The sequence below is a fragment of the Panthera leo genome, chromosome B1, assembly GCF_018350215.1.
Source record: "Panthera leo isolate Ple1 chromosome B1, P.leo_Ple1_pat1.1, whole genome shotgun sequence".
Classification (NCBI taxonomy): domain Eukaryota; kingdom Metazoa; phylum Chordata; class Mammalia; order Carnivora; family Felidae; genus Panthera; species Panthera leo.
Window position 1 is genome coordinate 141,241,638 of NC_056682.1, and position 18,626 is coordinate 141,260,263.

Below are 18,626 nucleotides of genomic sequence, written 5' to 3' on the forward strand. Positions count from 1 at the left end.
ATTTTTAAGAGACAGAGAGAGAGAGAGGGAGAGAGAGAGAGAGAGAGAGTTTGAGCAGGGGAGGGGCAGAGAGAGAGAGGGAGACACAGAATCTGAAGCAGGCTCTGGGCTCTGAGCTGTTAGCACAGAGCCCAATGTGGGGCTCAAACTCATGAACCATGAGATCATGACCTGAGCTGAAGCTGGACGTCCAACCAACTGAGACACCCAGGTACCCCAAGGTTTTTTTATTTTTTAATAAATAGATTTGTAATGTTCATTCAGAAATGAGACTCTAGGCTATTGTAGACCATAAGCCTCCTTCTAATCCAGTGGTTCTCACCCCAGGATACATATGAAAATAACATAAAATCTCAATGTTAAACATAAACTTCTAAAAAATATAGGAGAAAATCTTTGTGAACTTAAATTAGGCAATGCTTTCTTAGATATGACACAAAAAGTACAAGTGACAAAAGAAAAAAAAAGATAAATTGGACCAAAGTGCTTCAAAGGACACCAGTAAGGAAGTAAACAAGTCAATTGATAGAATGGGAGAAAATGTTTGCAAATTATATATCTGAAAACGGACATGTATCTGAAATATATACATCTTACAACTCAATAAAAGACAAGTAACCCAGTTTAAAAATAGGCAAAGAATTTGAATTGCCGTTTTTCAAAAGCAGATATACAAAAGGCCAATAAGCACATGAAAAGGTGCTCAATGTCATTCATTAGTCGTCAGGAAAATGCAAATCAAAGCCACAATGTGATACCACTTCATACCCACTATAAAGGACAATAAAAAGTGTTCCTGAGGATGTGGATGAATTGAAAATCTCATACATTGCTGGTAGGAATGTAAAATGGTTCAGTTTGGTAGTTCCTCACCAGTAATTCTACTTGTAGGCATATACCCAAGAGAATTGAACACATATGTCCACATAAAAACTTGTACTTGAATGTTCATAGCAGTGTTACACATAATAACCCAAAAGTGGAAAGAACCCAAATGTCCATCAACTGGTGAATGAATAAATAAATTGTGGTATATCCATACAATGGAATATTATTAAACAATATAAAGGGATGATGTACTGACACACCTTCCAATATAGAGGAACCTTGAAAATATTATTGCCAAGTAAAAAAAGCCAGACGTAAAAAGCCACATATTGTACAATTCCATTTATGTGAAATGTCTAGAATAGTTAAACCCACAGAGACAGAAAGTAGATCAAAGGCTGCCAAGAACTGGGGCAAGGGAGCGCTAGACAGAGACTGCTAACAGTTACTGGATTTCTTTTTAGGATGAATAAAATGTCCTGGCATTACATAATGGTGATGGTTGTATAACTTTGTGCATATACTAAAAACCACTGAACTGTGTACTTTAAAAGGTGAATTCTATGGTATGTGAATTATATGTCAATAATAACAATAAAGAATCATACAGGGATCTTTTAAAACAGTACCAATGCTTGAGCTCCACCATCAGAGAGTCTGACTTAAATGTTCTGGGGTGGGAACCTTAGTGATTTTACAAGCTCCCCAGGCAATCCTAATGGACTTCTAGGTTTGAGAGCCACAGTTATAACCTAATTCATCCATCCCATCTGGCCTTCAGACCCATTAAGGGTAAGAAAAGAAGTGTCTGATACCATTTGCTAGAACAGTACCAGTTAATCTATAATGAAGTATGATTATAAGTGGCTTATATTCAGAATTCATGTAAAGCATATACACTTTGTTTTAAAAATTTCCCATCTTTATCCATTCTTCCATTGATGGACAATAAATTATATTTAAAAAATAAGTAAAATAAAATAATATAAAATAAAATAAAATTTTCCCATCTTTGTCCATAGGAAACATCTGATGGATGAATATCCAATCATGATGATAATTGCATCCTGTCTCCTGCAAGCTGTTTTGCCTGGACTTTAATTATTAGTGTTTCCTTCTGCAAGTAGGTCAGACAGGACAGTTTGGGAATGGCAAGTTTCAAGGGAACTACTTCTACTGTAAGATTACTCTAATGAAAGTGGAATTCGTTTTCACAAGCTGACTTGTACCATGTCCCACGAGGAGTAGGCTGACTCTCAAGTACTTGGGGTTTCCAGAAAGGTCCCAATAAAATAAGCCAAATATATCTTTTTCCCATGGGAAGTCTTAGTATCTTCAGAGGTCAGAAATTTAGAGACAGAAAATATGATTGACTACGGGTATTAAAATATGCCTCATGTTATTGATAAAGGACACTCAAAAGCTGAGGAATGCTCAACTATTATATAATCCTTAAACTTCATTTATCTATAAAACTTTGGGGCTCCAATTTAAGACTAAATGTAAATTTGCTTCTCTTGTTGTAAGGTGAAGTATCCATTGATGTGTTGGATAAAACTAGCTCCACTCCTTTAATATCACCTTCTTCTTTTTTTTTTTAAGTTTATTTATTTGAGAGAGACAGAGACAGTGTGAGCAGGGGAGGGGCAGAGACAGAGGGAGAGAGAGAATCCCAAGCAGGCTCTGCACTGCCAGCACAGAGCCCAACGTGGAGCTGGAACACACAAAACTCTGAGATCATGACCTGAGCCGAAACTGAGAGTCGGACACTTAACTGACTGAGCCACCCAGGAACCCCACTGTGTCACAGTTTTCTGCCAAATTTCTGATCTGATAGTTGGTACTTTCATGGCACACACGATTTCTTTTTCCCAAAGATCTTAGAAATTGCGTTTCCACAATGCCTATGTCCTATAGATAGTCCCTTATTTCTTAGCACTCCCAGAATGAGAATCCTGTATTTTGTATCACATGAGCCAACTGTATCTGCAGACTCAGCCTTTGCATAGAGAAATGACAGGTTAATACACCAGACCATCAGATGGGAAGCACTTACCAGTGCACGTTTCATTAGAGTGGGCAGAGAAGCCAGGAATGCAGTTGGAAACACAAAGGCCACTCTTCAAAAAGAACCCATGGTCACAGAGGTGACACCGGTCCCTGCCGCTGCACTGTAAGCATGCTCGAGGGCAGGCTGTCAAGGAAAGGACACACTAAGTGAGGCACGTGAAAGGCACAGACACTCAGCTAGGGCCACCAGTGACAGAGAAATAACGAGTGATAGCACATGACTCCCAACTACAGCAAAAGGGAATCTCCTCTAGAATCTCACAAGGAACCCATCTACCCTCTGAAGGAAAGTGAACACAGAACATCACTTTCACTTTATGCACTGTGATGTGAAAACGTTGCACATAAGTGGATTGTTTACAAAGTTGACCATATTGACTTGTAAGGGAGGTGGTTTATGGTGCCTAAGAGCATAGGCCCTCGCTGGGTTCCATTCCTCCTCTACCACTTACCGGCTGTCCACTTCGGGCAAGTTCCTTTAACCATCTGTGGTGTGATTTTCTTGTCTTAAAAATGGGATAGAAATAACACCTAATGCAAATAACTGTTGGGAGGATTACATGTTTTATTATGTGAAGAGACTAGACTTTTGTGTGCCTAGAACTCAGCTATACTACTAATACCACTACTATTCTATTATTATTATTGTTGTTGCTGTTGTTATTGTTATTGTTATTACTATTTTAAATGCATGGGGAAATAAGCTCTTTAAAGGACCATAGGATTATTTCCTTGGGTCAAGTCAATAAACTACAAATCGAGTGTTTACTCCTAAGTTTTTCTGCTTCCTTAGCAGAGATTTTATTATAGAGAGGTGGTATAGTATAGTGTAAAGGGCCCTGGATTGGCATCAGAAAACTTGGGTTTAATATCTGATTTTATGTTGCTTGGCCATTCTCTCTCTTGCTTAAGCCATTCTCTCTCTCTCTCTCTCTGTTCTTTTTTTTTTTTTTTTTTTTTTTTTTTTTTGCTTATAAAACAGGATTCATAGTGTCTGCCATATTTCACCACCAAGGCATTGTGGGTATTAAACAAGCTCATGCAGACAGAGGAATCTGGTGAAAGGTAAAATGCCATGCCAGGGGAATGGCATCATTCTTACAGGCCAGGTATTCTTCAAAGTGGGGTATATGGTACCAAGTTTTAAAGGAAATGATGAAAACAAACTGAGGAAACTCTCTTTGGGTTTAACTTTAGTGTGATCAAAAGGTTCGGTGTGTCTCACTAAATTGTCCTCACAAACCCTCTTCTTCAAGGGTATTGTGCCAATATAAAGGTCAGCGGTAATTCAGTCTATACACTGAAGATTCTGTGCCCATATCAACAGGGGTAATCCACTCTTAGTGGATACCTCACCTTAGTTCAATATAAGCCTTATATTCCATAAAATATTGACTTCATTTCCATAAAGACCTTTAGGGACAATATTGATTTGTGCAAGAGAATTATTGGCCTGCACTTCTATATTCGATTTAACCAGCAATTGGCAGATGTGCAGGGGAAGCCATCAATTACTTAGGCCGAGCTCCCTGGGTTTTCATTCTGCTTTTAATTCAAATTGTCCTTGGTTACCTGAGAATCAGCGCACCTGATTTACTTGCGGCCCTCGCTTTTCTCCAGAGAACTCAGCACAGTCTCCAAGTTACCTGAGCATTGGCGATTGGCGTGATCTGCAAAGTACCCCTTCTCACATTCCTGGATACACTGGGCTTCTAACAGGAAAAATGGCTCTTCACAGCGAGTGCACTCGTGGGGACCTTGGCATTGGAGACAGTGATTGCTACACCCTGAAGGACAAAAGTCAAATCAACAGAATTGTGTATGGCTTTCCAAGGGGCTCCTGGTCCTTGTGGGGAGGCAGCATTAGATGCCAAACAGTTAGATGACCCAGTGTGTTGGACGAAGCAGAAGATGAGGAGTCAGGAACCAGGCTTCTGGTTGTTACTGCTCTACATACCAGGGGGATGATTTAGGATCAGAGATTACATTCTCTGAGCCTCGATGCTCTCTCCCATTAAATGGGAGTGGACGTATCGTCCTACCCAGCTCGCTGGGCAAAGACCGAAGTAAATAACAGAAAACACTGGGCAAACTTAGAAACTACACATATTAGCCATTATCATTATTAACTAGTCCATGGCTTTCTTGCCTGAAGTGTCCATCTTTCCTGACTCACCCAGTCAATTATCAGAGTCTCCCAAGAATGATCCCAGTAATACTGTCTGTGCACTTTGCGGGAGTTGTTCAGAGTCAGAAGGTTTTGTGGTGTTAAATCAAGACCCAAGGGGGGGCGCCTGGGTGGCTTGTCGGTTAAGCGTCTGACTTCGGCTCAGGTCATGATCTCACGGTCCGTGAGTTCCAGCCCCGCGTCAGGCTCTGTGCTGACAGCTCAGAGCCTGGAGCCTGTTTCAGATTCTGTGTCTCCCTCTCTCTCTGCTCCTCCCCTGTTCATGCTCTGTCTCTCTCTGTCTCAAAAATAAATAAACGTTAAAAAAAATTTAAAAAAAAATAAAAAAATTAATAAATATAAATCAAGACCCAAGGGGGTGGGATTCAGAGGAAGGTGGTGGTGAGACATCTGGTACATTCAGGGCTTCAGGGGGCTGATGTGTGAGCACAGGCCTTCCATGTGCTCAAATGACCAGAGTACACACACCTCTGCATCTAGAGGACAGGACTGTTCAATGTTTCAGGAAATCCAAACCTTATACCTGTTTGCGTGGCCATATACCCCCAAGATTCCCATACTGACCTCAAATTTTAGCAAATATCGTGTCTGGACATGGGGGAAGGAGAGAGGGGGCATTTTGACTATAACAGAGAAAAACTCTTAGGAAAGAAACCAGAAATTAAATACAAAGCCAGAAAGGAAACTAGCCACAGACTGCTTGTCAGAACAGTAAAAACCAGAGGAGGCTGAAGCCTGGCTTCAGCACAGAGCAGGGGCTCCAGACACTTACTCCTGCAGAGGCCCCTGTCCCTGTAGAAGGATGGTGAGCACTGCTCCACGCAGGCCCCGTCCTGAAGAACGTAGCCATCCATGCACTGTAGGCAGTCGGTCCTCAGAGGCCCAGAGCACGCGTTGCAACTCCAATCACACTCTAGGAAGGAAACCCACGTTAGATCACCTTCGTCTGTCCACCCTCAGTCCCAGCGACTAATTTATGAGGACGCTGCTGGCAGCTGCAAGGGTAAAGTGAGGACAACATAAAAGATGTCAGATAAGTGAGCCCTAACGAGGTTTCTGCTTGTAGTAGCCGGAACGCCTCTCTGAGGTTTAGTATTTCCTAATTATGTTGGACACGAGCATGTACGAGGATCACTCCATGCTTGTGCACAGGCTGCTTGTCAGTAGGACTGCCAAGCAGCCAGATCAACTTAATCTTATTCCATAGCCCCAGAGTTCTTTATTCCTGTGCCATGGTGTCTTCATGCAAAGCCAGCTACAGGGATTGGGCAATCTGTCTCTGCAAACCTAATCCAGACCTCCTCCAAATGCTCAATAGGTGAAGTGATGTCAGAGACTCAGCTAAGAATGCATCTGCTGCCTCCACTGACGCTGGCTGCCTGGCTTCCTGCTTCTCAAAAATCAGGTGTTGACCCACCCAACAGAGAGAACCACTGATGTTAGAATTAAATGGGGCACAAAGGAACAGTCCAGAAAGAAGAGGCTTACAGAAATCACAGAAGATCTCCCTAGCAGTGGAGCTGACTCATTAACATGTTCTTTGCTCAGTAAGCACCTATGGAATGCAGAGCACTAAAAGATGGGTAGAAAAAGTGGGTAGACTCTGACTTCAAGGAGTTAATGTGCTCATGGGTTCCAACCTTGGAATTGCACCCATGGGATCCAGAATGATTGTTACAAATACAGATTATCAGGCCCAACATCAGAACTATTCAGTTAGTCTCAAGAACTGAGGCAAAAGAAAACATGTTGGGGCCACTATTGTTTTTGTTCTTATGATTATTATAGTTGTTGTTATAGTTGCTGTGGGTTTTTTAAATGTTTATTTATTATTTTTGAGAGAGAGAGAGAGAACGAGCAGGGGAGGGGCAGAGAGAGAGGGAGACACAGAATCTGAAGCAGGCTCCAGGCTCAGCGCTGTCAGCACAGAGCCCAATGAGGGGCTTGAACTCACGAACTGTGAGGTCATGACTTGAGCCAAAGTTGGATGCTTAACTGACTGAGCCACCCAAGTGCCCCATAGTTGTTGTGGTTTTTAAAGGCCCAGGCAACTCTGATGCAGCTAGAAAACTCATGCCTGAGAGCCAAAGTTCTAGCTGGCAAACTAAGTCCTTCATGCATGGACGATGGGACAAGATAGGTTAAGTACTTGGGTTTTGAAGACACACAAGTCTCCACTTAAGCCATGGCTTAGATACTGTTCATCCACATGTCTTACACATCTTCCTTAATTTATTTGAGCCTTAGTTTCCCTATCTGTAAGACAGAGGCAAGAATAGTACCTATTTCATAAGGCTATTGCACAGAGTAAATGAAAGAATGAATGCAAAGGAGTTAGCACAGTGCCTGGCACAGAGTAACAGCTTAATAAATGTTTGCTGCTGAACTGTTTCTCTTGGAGAGCATTTTCCACTCAGGACATCCTCACTCCACCACCCCTCCCAGCTGAGAACTGAGGAAACTTCTCATTAGTCACCTTTCTCTCTTTCTTGATGCAACATTTCTAAGGCCCAAAGAAGCAGGTAAATGTGTAAGACAGTGCACGTGCTTCCAAGATTTCTAAAGTTAATCCCGCTCATTTATTTGGCTGAATCAGTCCTGAGGGAAAATGACTAAAGCAGAGCCTTGAAAACTGCCAGCAAAGTTATGAAATCATTTACAACATGGAGGATTCGTGATAATCTTGTTTTTCACCACGTACTGACAACCACTGTTTAGAAGGGAAAAACCAGAAAAGCTTCTGTGGTCTTGAGCACCAGAGACCACCTAAGTTGACTACAAAGAGAATTCCTTGGAATAGAGAGTGTGCAATTTTGCAAAGCTTTAAAACATACCAGCATATGTGATAGATGTTTGGCCTCTCTACCTGAGCCCCAGCTAAGAGATGGGAGACATGTAGAATGGACGAATGGAGAAGGGAAATGGAATAGAAGGAAAATCCAGCCATTACCTCTGTTCTTCTCCTTGCTGACCACTGCCATTCAAAGAGCAAAAGCCCCAAGAATTCCAACTACTGACAGAACAGGAAAAGGGTACTTGGTTTTTGAAACTGCCCCCTTATAAACTCCTCGAGCACAGGACTATGCCTTTACTCATTTCAGTCTGTTAGACAGAGATGAACAAATAAGATACAACCCCTGTCTTCATTAAGCATAGAGTCTAGCAATCTAGAGTTGTAAATGCAAGTGGCTCCAGGTCCCAGGAAGGTCATGTAAATCTATGAACCAGGCCTGGTGTGACAGGATAGGGAGGGTTGGAGACTGTGGTGATCTGAAGATGCAACAGGACAAGACCTACTCATCTGCGACCAACTGCTGCATTATGGAAACGCACACCCAGGGTGGCCAGATCATCTGGCTTTTCCAAAGAGACAGGAAATCTCAATCTTTGTATGTGATTCTTCTACATGCTAAAATGCATTAATGAGGGGCGCCTGGGTGGCTCAGTCAGTTTAGCAACCGACTCTTGATTTCGGTTCAGGTCATGATCTCACAGGTTGTGGGACTGAGCCTCATGTTGGGCTCTGCACTGGGTGTGGAACCTGCTTGGGATTCTCAGTCTCTCTTTGCCCCTCCCCCACTCGTGCTCTCTAAAATAAAAAATTAAAAATTACATAAAATATAAAATGCATTAGTTAAAAAATTTAAAACACTAGAACATTAGGTGGACCAAAAATAACCCTGTCTTAGACCAACTACAACCTGAGGGTTTCCAGTGTGCCACCTTTGGTCTAATTACCAAAACCCTGCACAATAGTTGGCACACAGTAGGAGCTCAAAAATATTTTCTTGCACCTAGATGCTCAGCCGGTTAAGGTTCCAACTATGGCTCAGGTCATGATCTCATCGTTCATGAGTTTGAGCCCTGTGTCAGGCTCTGTGCGGACAGCTCAGAGCCTAGAGCCTGCTTCGGATTCTGTGTCTTCCTCACTCTCTGCCTCCCCCCGCTCTCTCTCTCTCTCTCTCTCTCAAAAATAAATAAACATTAGGGCCACCTGGGTGGCTCAGTCTGTTAACGTCTGACTTCAGCTCAGGTCAGGATCTTGCAGTTCATGAGTTTGAGCCCCACATCAGGCTCTATGCTGACAGTTCAGAGCCTAGAGTCTGCTTCAGATTCTGTGTCTCCTGGATGGAGAACCATCTATCATGCTAATGGCCACCAAAAGAAAACTGGAGTGGCCATACTTATATCAGACAACCTAGATTTTAAAATAAAGACTGTAACAAGAGATGAAGAAGGACATTATATCATAATTAAGGGTTCTATCCACCAAGAAGACCTAACAATTGTAAACATCTATGCTCCCAACATGAAAGCGCCCAAATATATAAATGAATTAATCACATACAGAAACTCATTGATAATAATACCATAATAGTAGGGGACTTCAACACCCTACTTACAGCAATTGGCAGATCATCTAAACAGAAAATCAACAAGGAAACCAATGGCTTTGAATGACACGCTGGACCAGATGGACTTAACAGATATATTCAGAACATTTGGTCCTTAAGCAGCAGAATACACATTCTTCTTGAGTGCACATGGAATATTCTCCTAGATCACATACTGGGACACAAAACAGCCCTCAACAAGTACAAAAAGGTCGAGATCATACCATGCATATTTTTAGATCACAATGCTATGAAACTCGAAATCAACTACAAGAAAAAAATTGGAAAAACAACAAATACTTGGAGACTAACGAACATCCTACTACAGATTCTGTGTGTGTGTCTCTCTGCCCCTCCCCTGCTCAGGCTCTGTCTCTCTCTCTCTTTCAAAAACAAATAAACAGGGGCTGGGGCGCCTGGGTGGCTCAGTCGGTTAAGCGTCGGAATTCAGCTCAGGTCACGATATCACAGTCCGTGAGTTTGAGCCCCGCGTCGGGCTCTGGGCTGATGGCTCAGAGCCTGGAGCCTGCTTCCAATTCTGTGTCTCCCTCTCTCTCTGCCCCTCCCCGTTCATGCTCTGTCTCTCTCTGTCTCAAAAATAAATAAAAAAAAATTTAAAAAAAATAAAATAAAAAAAAAAAAATAAACAGGGGCGCCTGGGTTGCTCAGCCAGTTAAGCGTCCGACCTCGGCTCAGGTCATAATCTCATGGTTTGTGAGTTCGAGCCCCATGTCAGGCTCTGTGCTGACAGCTTGAAGCCTGGAGCCTGCTTTGGATTCTGTGTCTTCCTCACTCTCTGCCCTTCCCCCACTCATGCTCTGTCTCTCTCTGTCTCTCAAAAATAAATAAATGTTAAAAAAAAATTAAAAAATAAACAAACATTAAAAAATATTTTCTTGATTAATAAATTACATACAGGGGTGACTAGGTGGTGTAGTCAGTTAAGCGGCCAACTCTTAATCTCAGGTCATGATCTCATGGTTTGTGAGTTCGAGCCCCACATCTGGCTCTGCACTGATGGTGCAGAACCTGCTTGGGATTGTCTCTCTCCCCCTTGCTCTCTGCCCCTTCCCTGATCATGCTCTCTGTCTCAAAATAAATAAACTTTAAAAAACAAAAAATAAATTACATACAAAGAAAAAATTACATACATACATTCATAATACATGATGACTTCTTGCTATCACCAGAGAAAGTCTAAACATATGACAGTATTTTCCCAGTGTGGGGGAGCAGACATTTACAGTAAAGGGAGCTCACTGAGTAAAAGAATCACTGCATAGTTCAGGAAGAGCTTTACCTTTGCACATCTTGGTGGAGAAGTCAAGATAGTACTGTGGGGCACAGCTCTCATACTGACATTCCCCAAAGAGCAGGACCTTGTTTGGATCTCGGCAGGAGGTACAGCCAGCCTGTGAATCACAGCTTCTACAATGTGTGCTGCATGCTGAGCAGATAGGGAAAGAAAATGACCAGATCATTACAATTGCAAATACTGAAGCACTGATCAAACCTAGACAGATGTTACAAAGGAGCAAAGCACTGCTCCAACCTGTTCTTTAATTATGGCTCATAACCCTCCCCTGTGATCAACAGAAAAGAAAATGTTCTTATTTTCCAGAGAAGATAAATTATAAACCCAGAGAAGATAAATTATAAACCCAAGAATTGAAATCCCACATCCAACTTGCACTGTGATGTAGCCACAGAACTTACATTTACTCCAGGATCTCTGGAATAATAGTCGAGAGGTGTTTAAATCTTACTTCTTAAGGAATCAAGCCCCCTGTAGTTCATGATGTGGACTCAGATTTTTGAATGATGCCAAGATAAAAATTAGGTATCAACTTTATTGGGAAGCTCAGGAAATCCCATATTTTAAGTCACAAAGGACTTCAAGGAGGCCTGGCTTACTGATTCACCCATTTGTAATTCTCAGCAGCTACTGAATTCAAGCATTCAGGGATGATCCCCAAATGTGGTCATGCTTCCATCTTCTCTAACTTAACAACTGGCATTTCTCCATCTCCTCAGTTGTCCATGCTATAAACCTTGGAGGCTATCTTGACACCCCCCCCTTTCTCTCATTCCTAATCCACTCACTCATTGGATCCTATTTATTCAAAGTTTTCTATGTGATTCTCAGAACTTTTTGTTTTTCTCCATATCCCCATGTACCAATACATCTAAGCCATCACTATCTCCTACCAGACAACTGTCATAGCCTCCTAATCGGTTTCCCCTTACTAAGTTTGACCCCCTTGCATTCTATTGTCCATGTCCCCATAAGAGTGATTTTTTTTTTAAATCTATACTGCTCAGGTTTCAGAGGACACTTTCATCTATAAACTCATATGATTCTTCAAACCTGGAAAGTTTCCAGCCATCATTTCTGCAAATATTGCTTCTCCATTATTGCCTCCATTCTTTCTACCTAGATATCTTAATACACACACTTGAATCCTCTCAATATAATCTCTAAGTCTCTTGTCTTTAACCCTTACGCATTCTTCAGTGACTTCTTCAAGAAGGCCTTCCTTGACTCTCTAATCTAAAGCAAGTCTCCCTGTCACTGCTCTTATAGCACCCCAGACATTTCATTCATGCCATACATAATAATTTTCATTTAAGTGATTATTTATCCTCTGCATCCTTTAAGCTATAAGCTTCATGAGAGCAAAGACCAGGTTTGTTTTTTTCCTTCCAATAGTGCCCAGTACCTAGCCGGTCATCCCTCATATTGTGGGTGTTCGATAAACATATGCACATAAATGAAAGAAGCCAGATATTGTTAATTATATATATTCAAGCATTAGTATCTCAGCCTCATTCTGAAATTTTCTCTAAGTACCTGTCAGAGGAAAAATCTAGAGAATGATCATGTGAGTTTTAGATCTAGAGAATATCAAAGTGTGCGGCACAGTGCAGGAAGATTACCTCCTGGTAAAAATAAAAAGGAAGTCCTCTCGTTTCACATATGAGAAATGTCATTGATGTAAAATATTCATTAGAATATGTAGATTGGTAATTAAAGGTCCTAGAAAAATTCTAGACTGGATTTTCAAACAGATGGTTTGAGAATAGTTAGAAATAAATATTTTAATTTTTGGAAACTTATATGAAATTAAACTGCCATTTCTTTTTTTTTTTAATTTGGGTAGAATTTTTACACATGATGTATCTTAATTTTGGCAAACGGTTTGACAAAAATCTCAATGATAAGCCTGTGAATACAAAAATTAAGGGAGGACTAGTAGTTTTAGGTGGATTTGAAGACGGTTGAAATACATACTCAAAAAGTTATCAGTAAATCTTTGCAATTAGTAAAATGTCTTTAATAGAATATTATGATGAAGTCTTAATTTTTTACTCGATCAATATTTTTATTAATAACTTCAATAAAAACAAAGAAATGCTAATGATATTTAAATATGCCACATACGCCTAATAGTCACATTTTGCCAGAACAATTCAAACTCAGTTTTAGCTAGTTAAAGCAATAAACTAAAAGGAATCAGATGAAATAAGCAAAACTGTAGGTCCTACATTTATTGCCTTTAACCAATTGCACAAATAAAGGAAACAGGAGGCCTGTTTAGACAGTAGTTCCTATAAAAAATTATCTAAGAATTTTAGTTGATTAAAAGCTTATTAAAGGTATGATATGGTGACTAAAGAAACCAACTCAATCTTAAACTGCAGAGCCTTGATATGACCTAAAGGTTAGCTGGACCCCCGGCTTGGCATAGAGCTGCAAAATGAAGCCCAAATGCCACTTTCCCAGCTTAGAGTTACAGGACAATGCCCTGTCCTGATAGCTGAGAGTGTCTTGTGATTTACTTCCTCAAGCACTGATATATCTTCTTATTCTTGAATCCTTCTATGCAGGCCTTCATACTGGCTTCCAAAAGAAATGGATTTGTGTGTTTTGAAATGCTAGAAGACTATATGGAGATTTGGAGGGATGCAGCAATATCACACCGAGGATAAGGGAGCTTCCACCATGTCTAGCTGAACCTTTCTTCCTCTTTCACTGAACCCCTCATCTCTTACCAAGGCAACGCACAAATGACCTTGTCCTACTCAGAGCAGTTCTGCACATACCAAAGCCCCTTGGGTTTTCAGCTTCCGTCTCCAAAAGAATGTGGGTAAGGAGCATTTTCTCCATCTTAGGATATTCAGACCACACATGGTATTAGTCATGTTGGTGTGGTCACATCTGGAGTCCCTGGTGCTGCTCTCTGAGGTCCGGGACCCCAGAAAGTGCCAAGAGGACAGTGAAGATGGTGGTAGGTGGACCAGTGAGGGAAGCAGAAATGTACTTTAACGATCACTCATCAAGGAGGAAGGGACCTCACAGCTCAGGAAGTCCACCCTCCTTGTTAAACAGGCTTGCTTTCTACCTCAGCTCTCAGAGAGGGTCATCCACTGCTGCTCCAATACTCTGTTGGCTCCAGTTTTGCCAGAGCAGCAAAGTGCAAGTGGGAAATGACAGTTAATTTCAAACTTTGGAAGGCAATAATGTGAATGGGGAAGGGGACTTATTCTGTACCGCTCCAGAGGGGAGCATTGGAGGGTCGATGAGAAAGAACAGTCGGACAATGAAACGACTATCACCCCCTGCAATGGACCTGGTGTCCTTCCTCATCGGTAGAAGTCTGTGAGGGGGAGTGACACAGAATCTCTGCAGGGGGTGCAAGGCTGCCTCTGGCCACCCTGGAGTTCTCCTCTTCACCTCTAAAGTGCTACAGTTTCAAGTACTGAGAGCCTCATTTATCATCTTTTTTTTAAAGTTCCTGCCTCAACTGATTATCCTTGAATATAGAGCTCAGTATATAATTTCTAAACATTTCTATAACCAAAATCCAGACAGTTCTCCAGCTCTTACTTTCTTCTATTAACGCCTCCCCTTAATACCGGTTATATTTCCTTAAAAGCCCTTCACAGCACAATTTCTAAAATTGTCAGGCCTATAATTGTCTACAATGATGAGCATTAGATGGGAACACTGTTGATTTTTTTTTACATGCTAGAAACTCAAATATCCCAACTTAAGGGCATGCTTCATTCAATCTTTGAAAGAATGAACCTTAAGCTTTAGCAAAGGACTAAAGCTGGGAGGTTCTTGATTTAACTGAAATAGTCTATGAAATCCTATTTACATGGTAGCACAGAAAATGTATTTGTGCGGAAATCACCTTGCACCAAGGAAAAAGCTTCTCAGAAAGAAACATTTTGATGCAATGGTCTTTTTTCTTTTTTTTTTTTGTCATCCAAAGATTCTATTTTTTTCTTTTGAACTTTTATTTCTGTGATTCCACTGCTGTGAAGAGCCTCATCAATCTCAGTCACCATTTCTCCACCAAAAGTCTCTTGCTCTTGAACAGAACATGCAAGTATTTCATTCGTGTCTCTTGTGTTAGAGAATCTGTAGATACTGGTAGACAGTTGATATATACTGAGCAAACTTTTTGTTATAAAAGCAAAGAAATTTTTCATGAGTCTGAAAAGGGTATTTATCTCTGGTACCTCAACAGATGATGCAAAATGGTGAGTCCCACATAAATTCATTTCAAATGCAAATCCTTGCAAGCATCTCAGTAAACTAATAGTAGTAACTATCTTTCTGTCTATAAAATATAAATATCTTAAACTGCTTGATTTGCCTCTCATTCTGGAGGAGGAGGAGGAGGAGGAGGAGGAGGAGGAGGAGGAGGAGGAGGAGGATGATGACAACAATGACAACAATAGCTAATCTATACTGAAAGCTTGTTCCCTGCTAAGGTCCATGCCAAGTGCAAGGTGCCATTAGATGTAGGTACCATTATAATCCCCCTTTGACAGAAAAAGAAACTGAGGCCTAGAAGTTAATTCACCTGCTCAAGGGCACAAAGCTAGTAAGTGGTAGGTAGGCCTTGAACTTTAGTCACATGACTCCAGAGCCCACCTTCCTAACCACCAGTCTATAATTCCCTCAATATGGTACTTCTAGGACATAAAATTGAAATACCAACTCTGTATTTGTTGGCTGTCATTTTCAAAAGGTAAAAGTATAACAAAAATTTTTTTGCAAATGACACTTTAGTGATTGAAATAAAGTAAGCTGCCTCAGCATATCACAAAAAATGTTCCTTCATCTGTGAAGGATTTCCTGATTTCTTTTCTACTCCAATTTGCCCTTTCCCTCATTTATCCTAACTCTTTGTTTGTGCCTGACACAAGTAATTAATCATATTTTGACTTACTTGAGAAATAAGACATCTATACAAGTAACTCTCATGCGAGACAAAATAACTACTGTTTGAGCAGAAACCAAATGCTTTGTGGCATGTCAAGCCTTGTGCATTGTCAATATTCAACAAATATATACAGAAAACAAATTAAATCCAGACAAGTGCTTAGGTCACTGGTCACTGATTGTGTACCAGAGCGAGTTCCACTCTCTGCTCAGGATCTTAGAATTGAATTGCCGAGAGAAACCACAAGGATAAAATAGACCAATACTATTTTAAAAATGAGGTAACTAGAGAACAGAGAAGCTAAATGAGTGGCCTCAGATCACACAGCTGGTCCTCACAGAGGAGATCCCTAGCCCAGAACCTCCCGGTTAGGCCAATGTCTGAATTATAGCCTGCTAATGGCATCCATACACCTTTGTAGATTAACTGTCTTTTTAAAAAGTAAAGGCTATCAAGTGGGAATATGGACACCAGAACTTAATATTTCCTGCAGTGACTCCAGAAGAGCAGGAAAGGAGAGAAATTTCATTTTTAAAAACCTACGCCGACAAGCACGGCCATCATCGAGATAGTGCCCGGGGAAGCAGGCGGTGCTGCAGGTCCCAAGGTGGGACAGCACGAGGTTGGCGTCACAGGAGGTGCAGGAGAAGGGTCCTGCGCCCTGGCAGGTTCTGCAGGAGGAGTGACATTCTGCAGAGAAAAAAAGAGACACAAAGAGAATCTATGAAGTCAAACTCCTTTCCAAAGCAGCAGCCTGAGAGGCGTTAGTAAAAGCCCCAACTGAGAATGTTAGCATGTTAGCTGGTCTGGTTTACTGTCTCACAGCATGCTTCCCGCCTTCTCTTTCTCTCTTTCTCTCTCTCTCTCTCTCTCTCTCTCTCTCTCTCTCTTTCTCGGTTCAAATCTTCTCCACTACTGCCCCAAAGAGAAACTCGTGAGGCACCACCAGCTCCTGTATCCAGCACTTACTCACTTTTACAAGCTCTTCTCTCTGAGTAGAATCCAGAAGGGCAATCAGGAACACAGTGGTCCCCCAGCAGCAGGTACCGGGCATTCTGGCAGCTCAGGCAGATGCTCCCGGTGTTGTGGAGGTCGGCTGCACAGTGCTGGCACAGAGGATGGCAGTCTGGAGAGGGCAGGGGAGCACACAGAAGGCATGGACAGCATGAGCACGAGGTCTCATTACCACACCCAAGGGCAGAAGGGATCGCAATTACCCCCGCTGCAGCACGGAAAGCAGGAAAAGAGCTCGAAGGCAGCATACATCAGGAAAGTAGACGCTTGGGACCTGTACAAATTGTGTGTTTGAGGTTTTTAGCAAATGGCCAGGCCCAGCACAGCTATTCACTTGTCATCCCTTTTCAACTCAACGACCTTCAAGTACTGGGACGGCATATGATAGATCCTTGCTAGGAGTACAGAGAGAACTGTCAGACTAACAGGAATAGTACCATCAATATCATCAACATTTCCCCCAAGGGTGCTGAGAACTCTGGCCCAGCGTGCTCCGCCCCCCCACCCCCGCCCCTTCACAGTGCTCCTGAGCTGGGCACAGCTCCCTCCACAAGCTGCCTTCTCAGGAGTTGGCCTCCCAGAGTCTGTATACCTGTCTCAGGTGTTGATATGGAGGGGCTGGGGTTAGTAGAAAACTGGGTTGAGTTGGTGGAAAACTTGAGTCTTCAAATAGAGGAAAAGTTACAAGGAAGAGCTGCGAGTTGAAAAGTTATTTTCATGACCCGATACATAATTCACAGAAGCCCTGCTGTACGAGTTGTGATTAAGGCTCTAAGACAAAGCATCTGGCATGGCCAGCACGGTCTCTCTTCTCGCCTATAAAATAGTCATCCTTTAATTAAAGAATCTGGTTGCGTTCAGCTCCCGTTATTGGTGAACACGTCCTCTGCCTCATTTTAGGTGGAATCACCCTTCAAGTTCTGTTTGCCATCCTCTGTCCCAAAGGTGGAAGAAAATCCACAAATCCTGAATTACCCACCAAAGTGAAAGAAGAGTAAAGGCCTAGGAAATGGAAGGTTAGACTTCTAACCACAGGCTTTTCCATCTATCCCTGAAGGATTCAAAGCACTGTCTGCACTTGCTAAGGCACTACTCAGGGACCTGATGTCTTGTTCAGCTCAGGGTCTTGTCGATAGAGATTGTGATCTCAAGCAATGTTTAGATTAAAAAATCCTTGTCAATGATGGGTTGCCTGAGTGCTCAGTCAGTTGAGCGTCCAACTCTTGATTTCTACTCAGGTCATAATCTCCTGGTTTGTGAGATCGAGCCCCATGTCGGTCTCTGCCCTGACAGCATGAAGCCTCCTTGGGATTATCTCTCTCTCTCCCTCTCTCTCTCTCCCTCTCTCTGTCTCTGCCCCTCCCCCACACACGAGCACACAACTCTCTCTCTCTCTCTCTAAATAAATAAATAAACATAAAAAAAATCACTGTCAATCACTGCAGATAACCTGCCCCCTGAAATCTGTTTAAACAGGTCTTTTTCTCTATACCTTCAGTGATACTTAATTGCTGACCAGGTGAGATGGGTTCCCCGCAGGAGAAATAGATCTCAGCCCCACACCTGCACCCACTCATTGCCACAAGAAGCCATTTGGGGACCTGCACAGCCACTCCAGAAGTTGAGCTCAAAGCGTCCTCCCCAAAATGCTGACTCTTCTGGGCATGTAAACTAACAGCCCCTGACCCTTTTCTGAACTTTGGGAGTTTCAAATTACAGGCAGCCTTTTCCCCTTATTAAGAACAATTTTCAATCCCTAAAAGCCAAATTAATCCTCATTATAGACCTTTGGTAAATTATAAAGGAAGCAATGACTGTACTGAGAGAAATACGAGGCTACTTCCCCCTGATTCAGTGTATGGTTTCCATACAATGTTCTCTTTCTCTTGTGCC

At 42.0% G+C, this 18,626-nt stretch overlaps 1 protein-coding gene across 3 annotated transcripts in view; it reads right to left on the reverse strand.

The window, feature by feature from the left end:
* FRAS1 (Fraser extracellular matrix complex subunit 1) overlaps positions 1–18,626 on the reverse strand; it is a 429,297-nt gene that overhangs the window by 150,619 nt on the left and 260,052 nt on the right. For all 3 annotated transcript variants that reach the window (XM_042936116.1, XM_042936114.1, XM_042936117.1), the window contains exons 21-26: positions 16,693–16,845; positions 16,263–16,409; positions 10,781–10,927; positions 5,859–5,999; positions 4,545–4,685; positions 2,885–3,022 (exon numbers count right to left, since the gene is read on the reverse strand). In XM_042936116.1, coding sequence (XP_042792050.1) covers positions 2,885–3,022; positions 4,545–4,685; positions 5,859–5,999; positions 10,781–10,927; positions 16,263–16,409; positions 16,693–16,845 — 867 coding nt within the window. The remainder of the gene's footprint in view (positions 1–2,884; positions 3,023–4,544; positions 4,686–5,858; positions 6,000–10,780; positions 10,928–16,262; positions 16,410–16,692; positions 16,846–18,626) is intronic.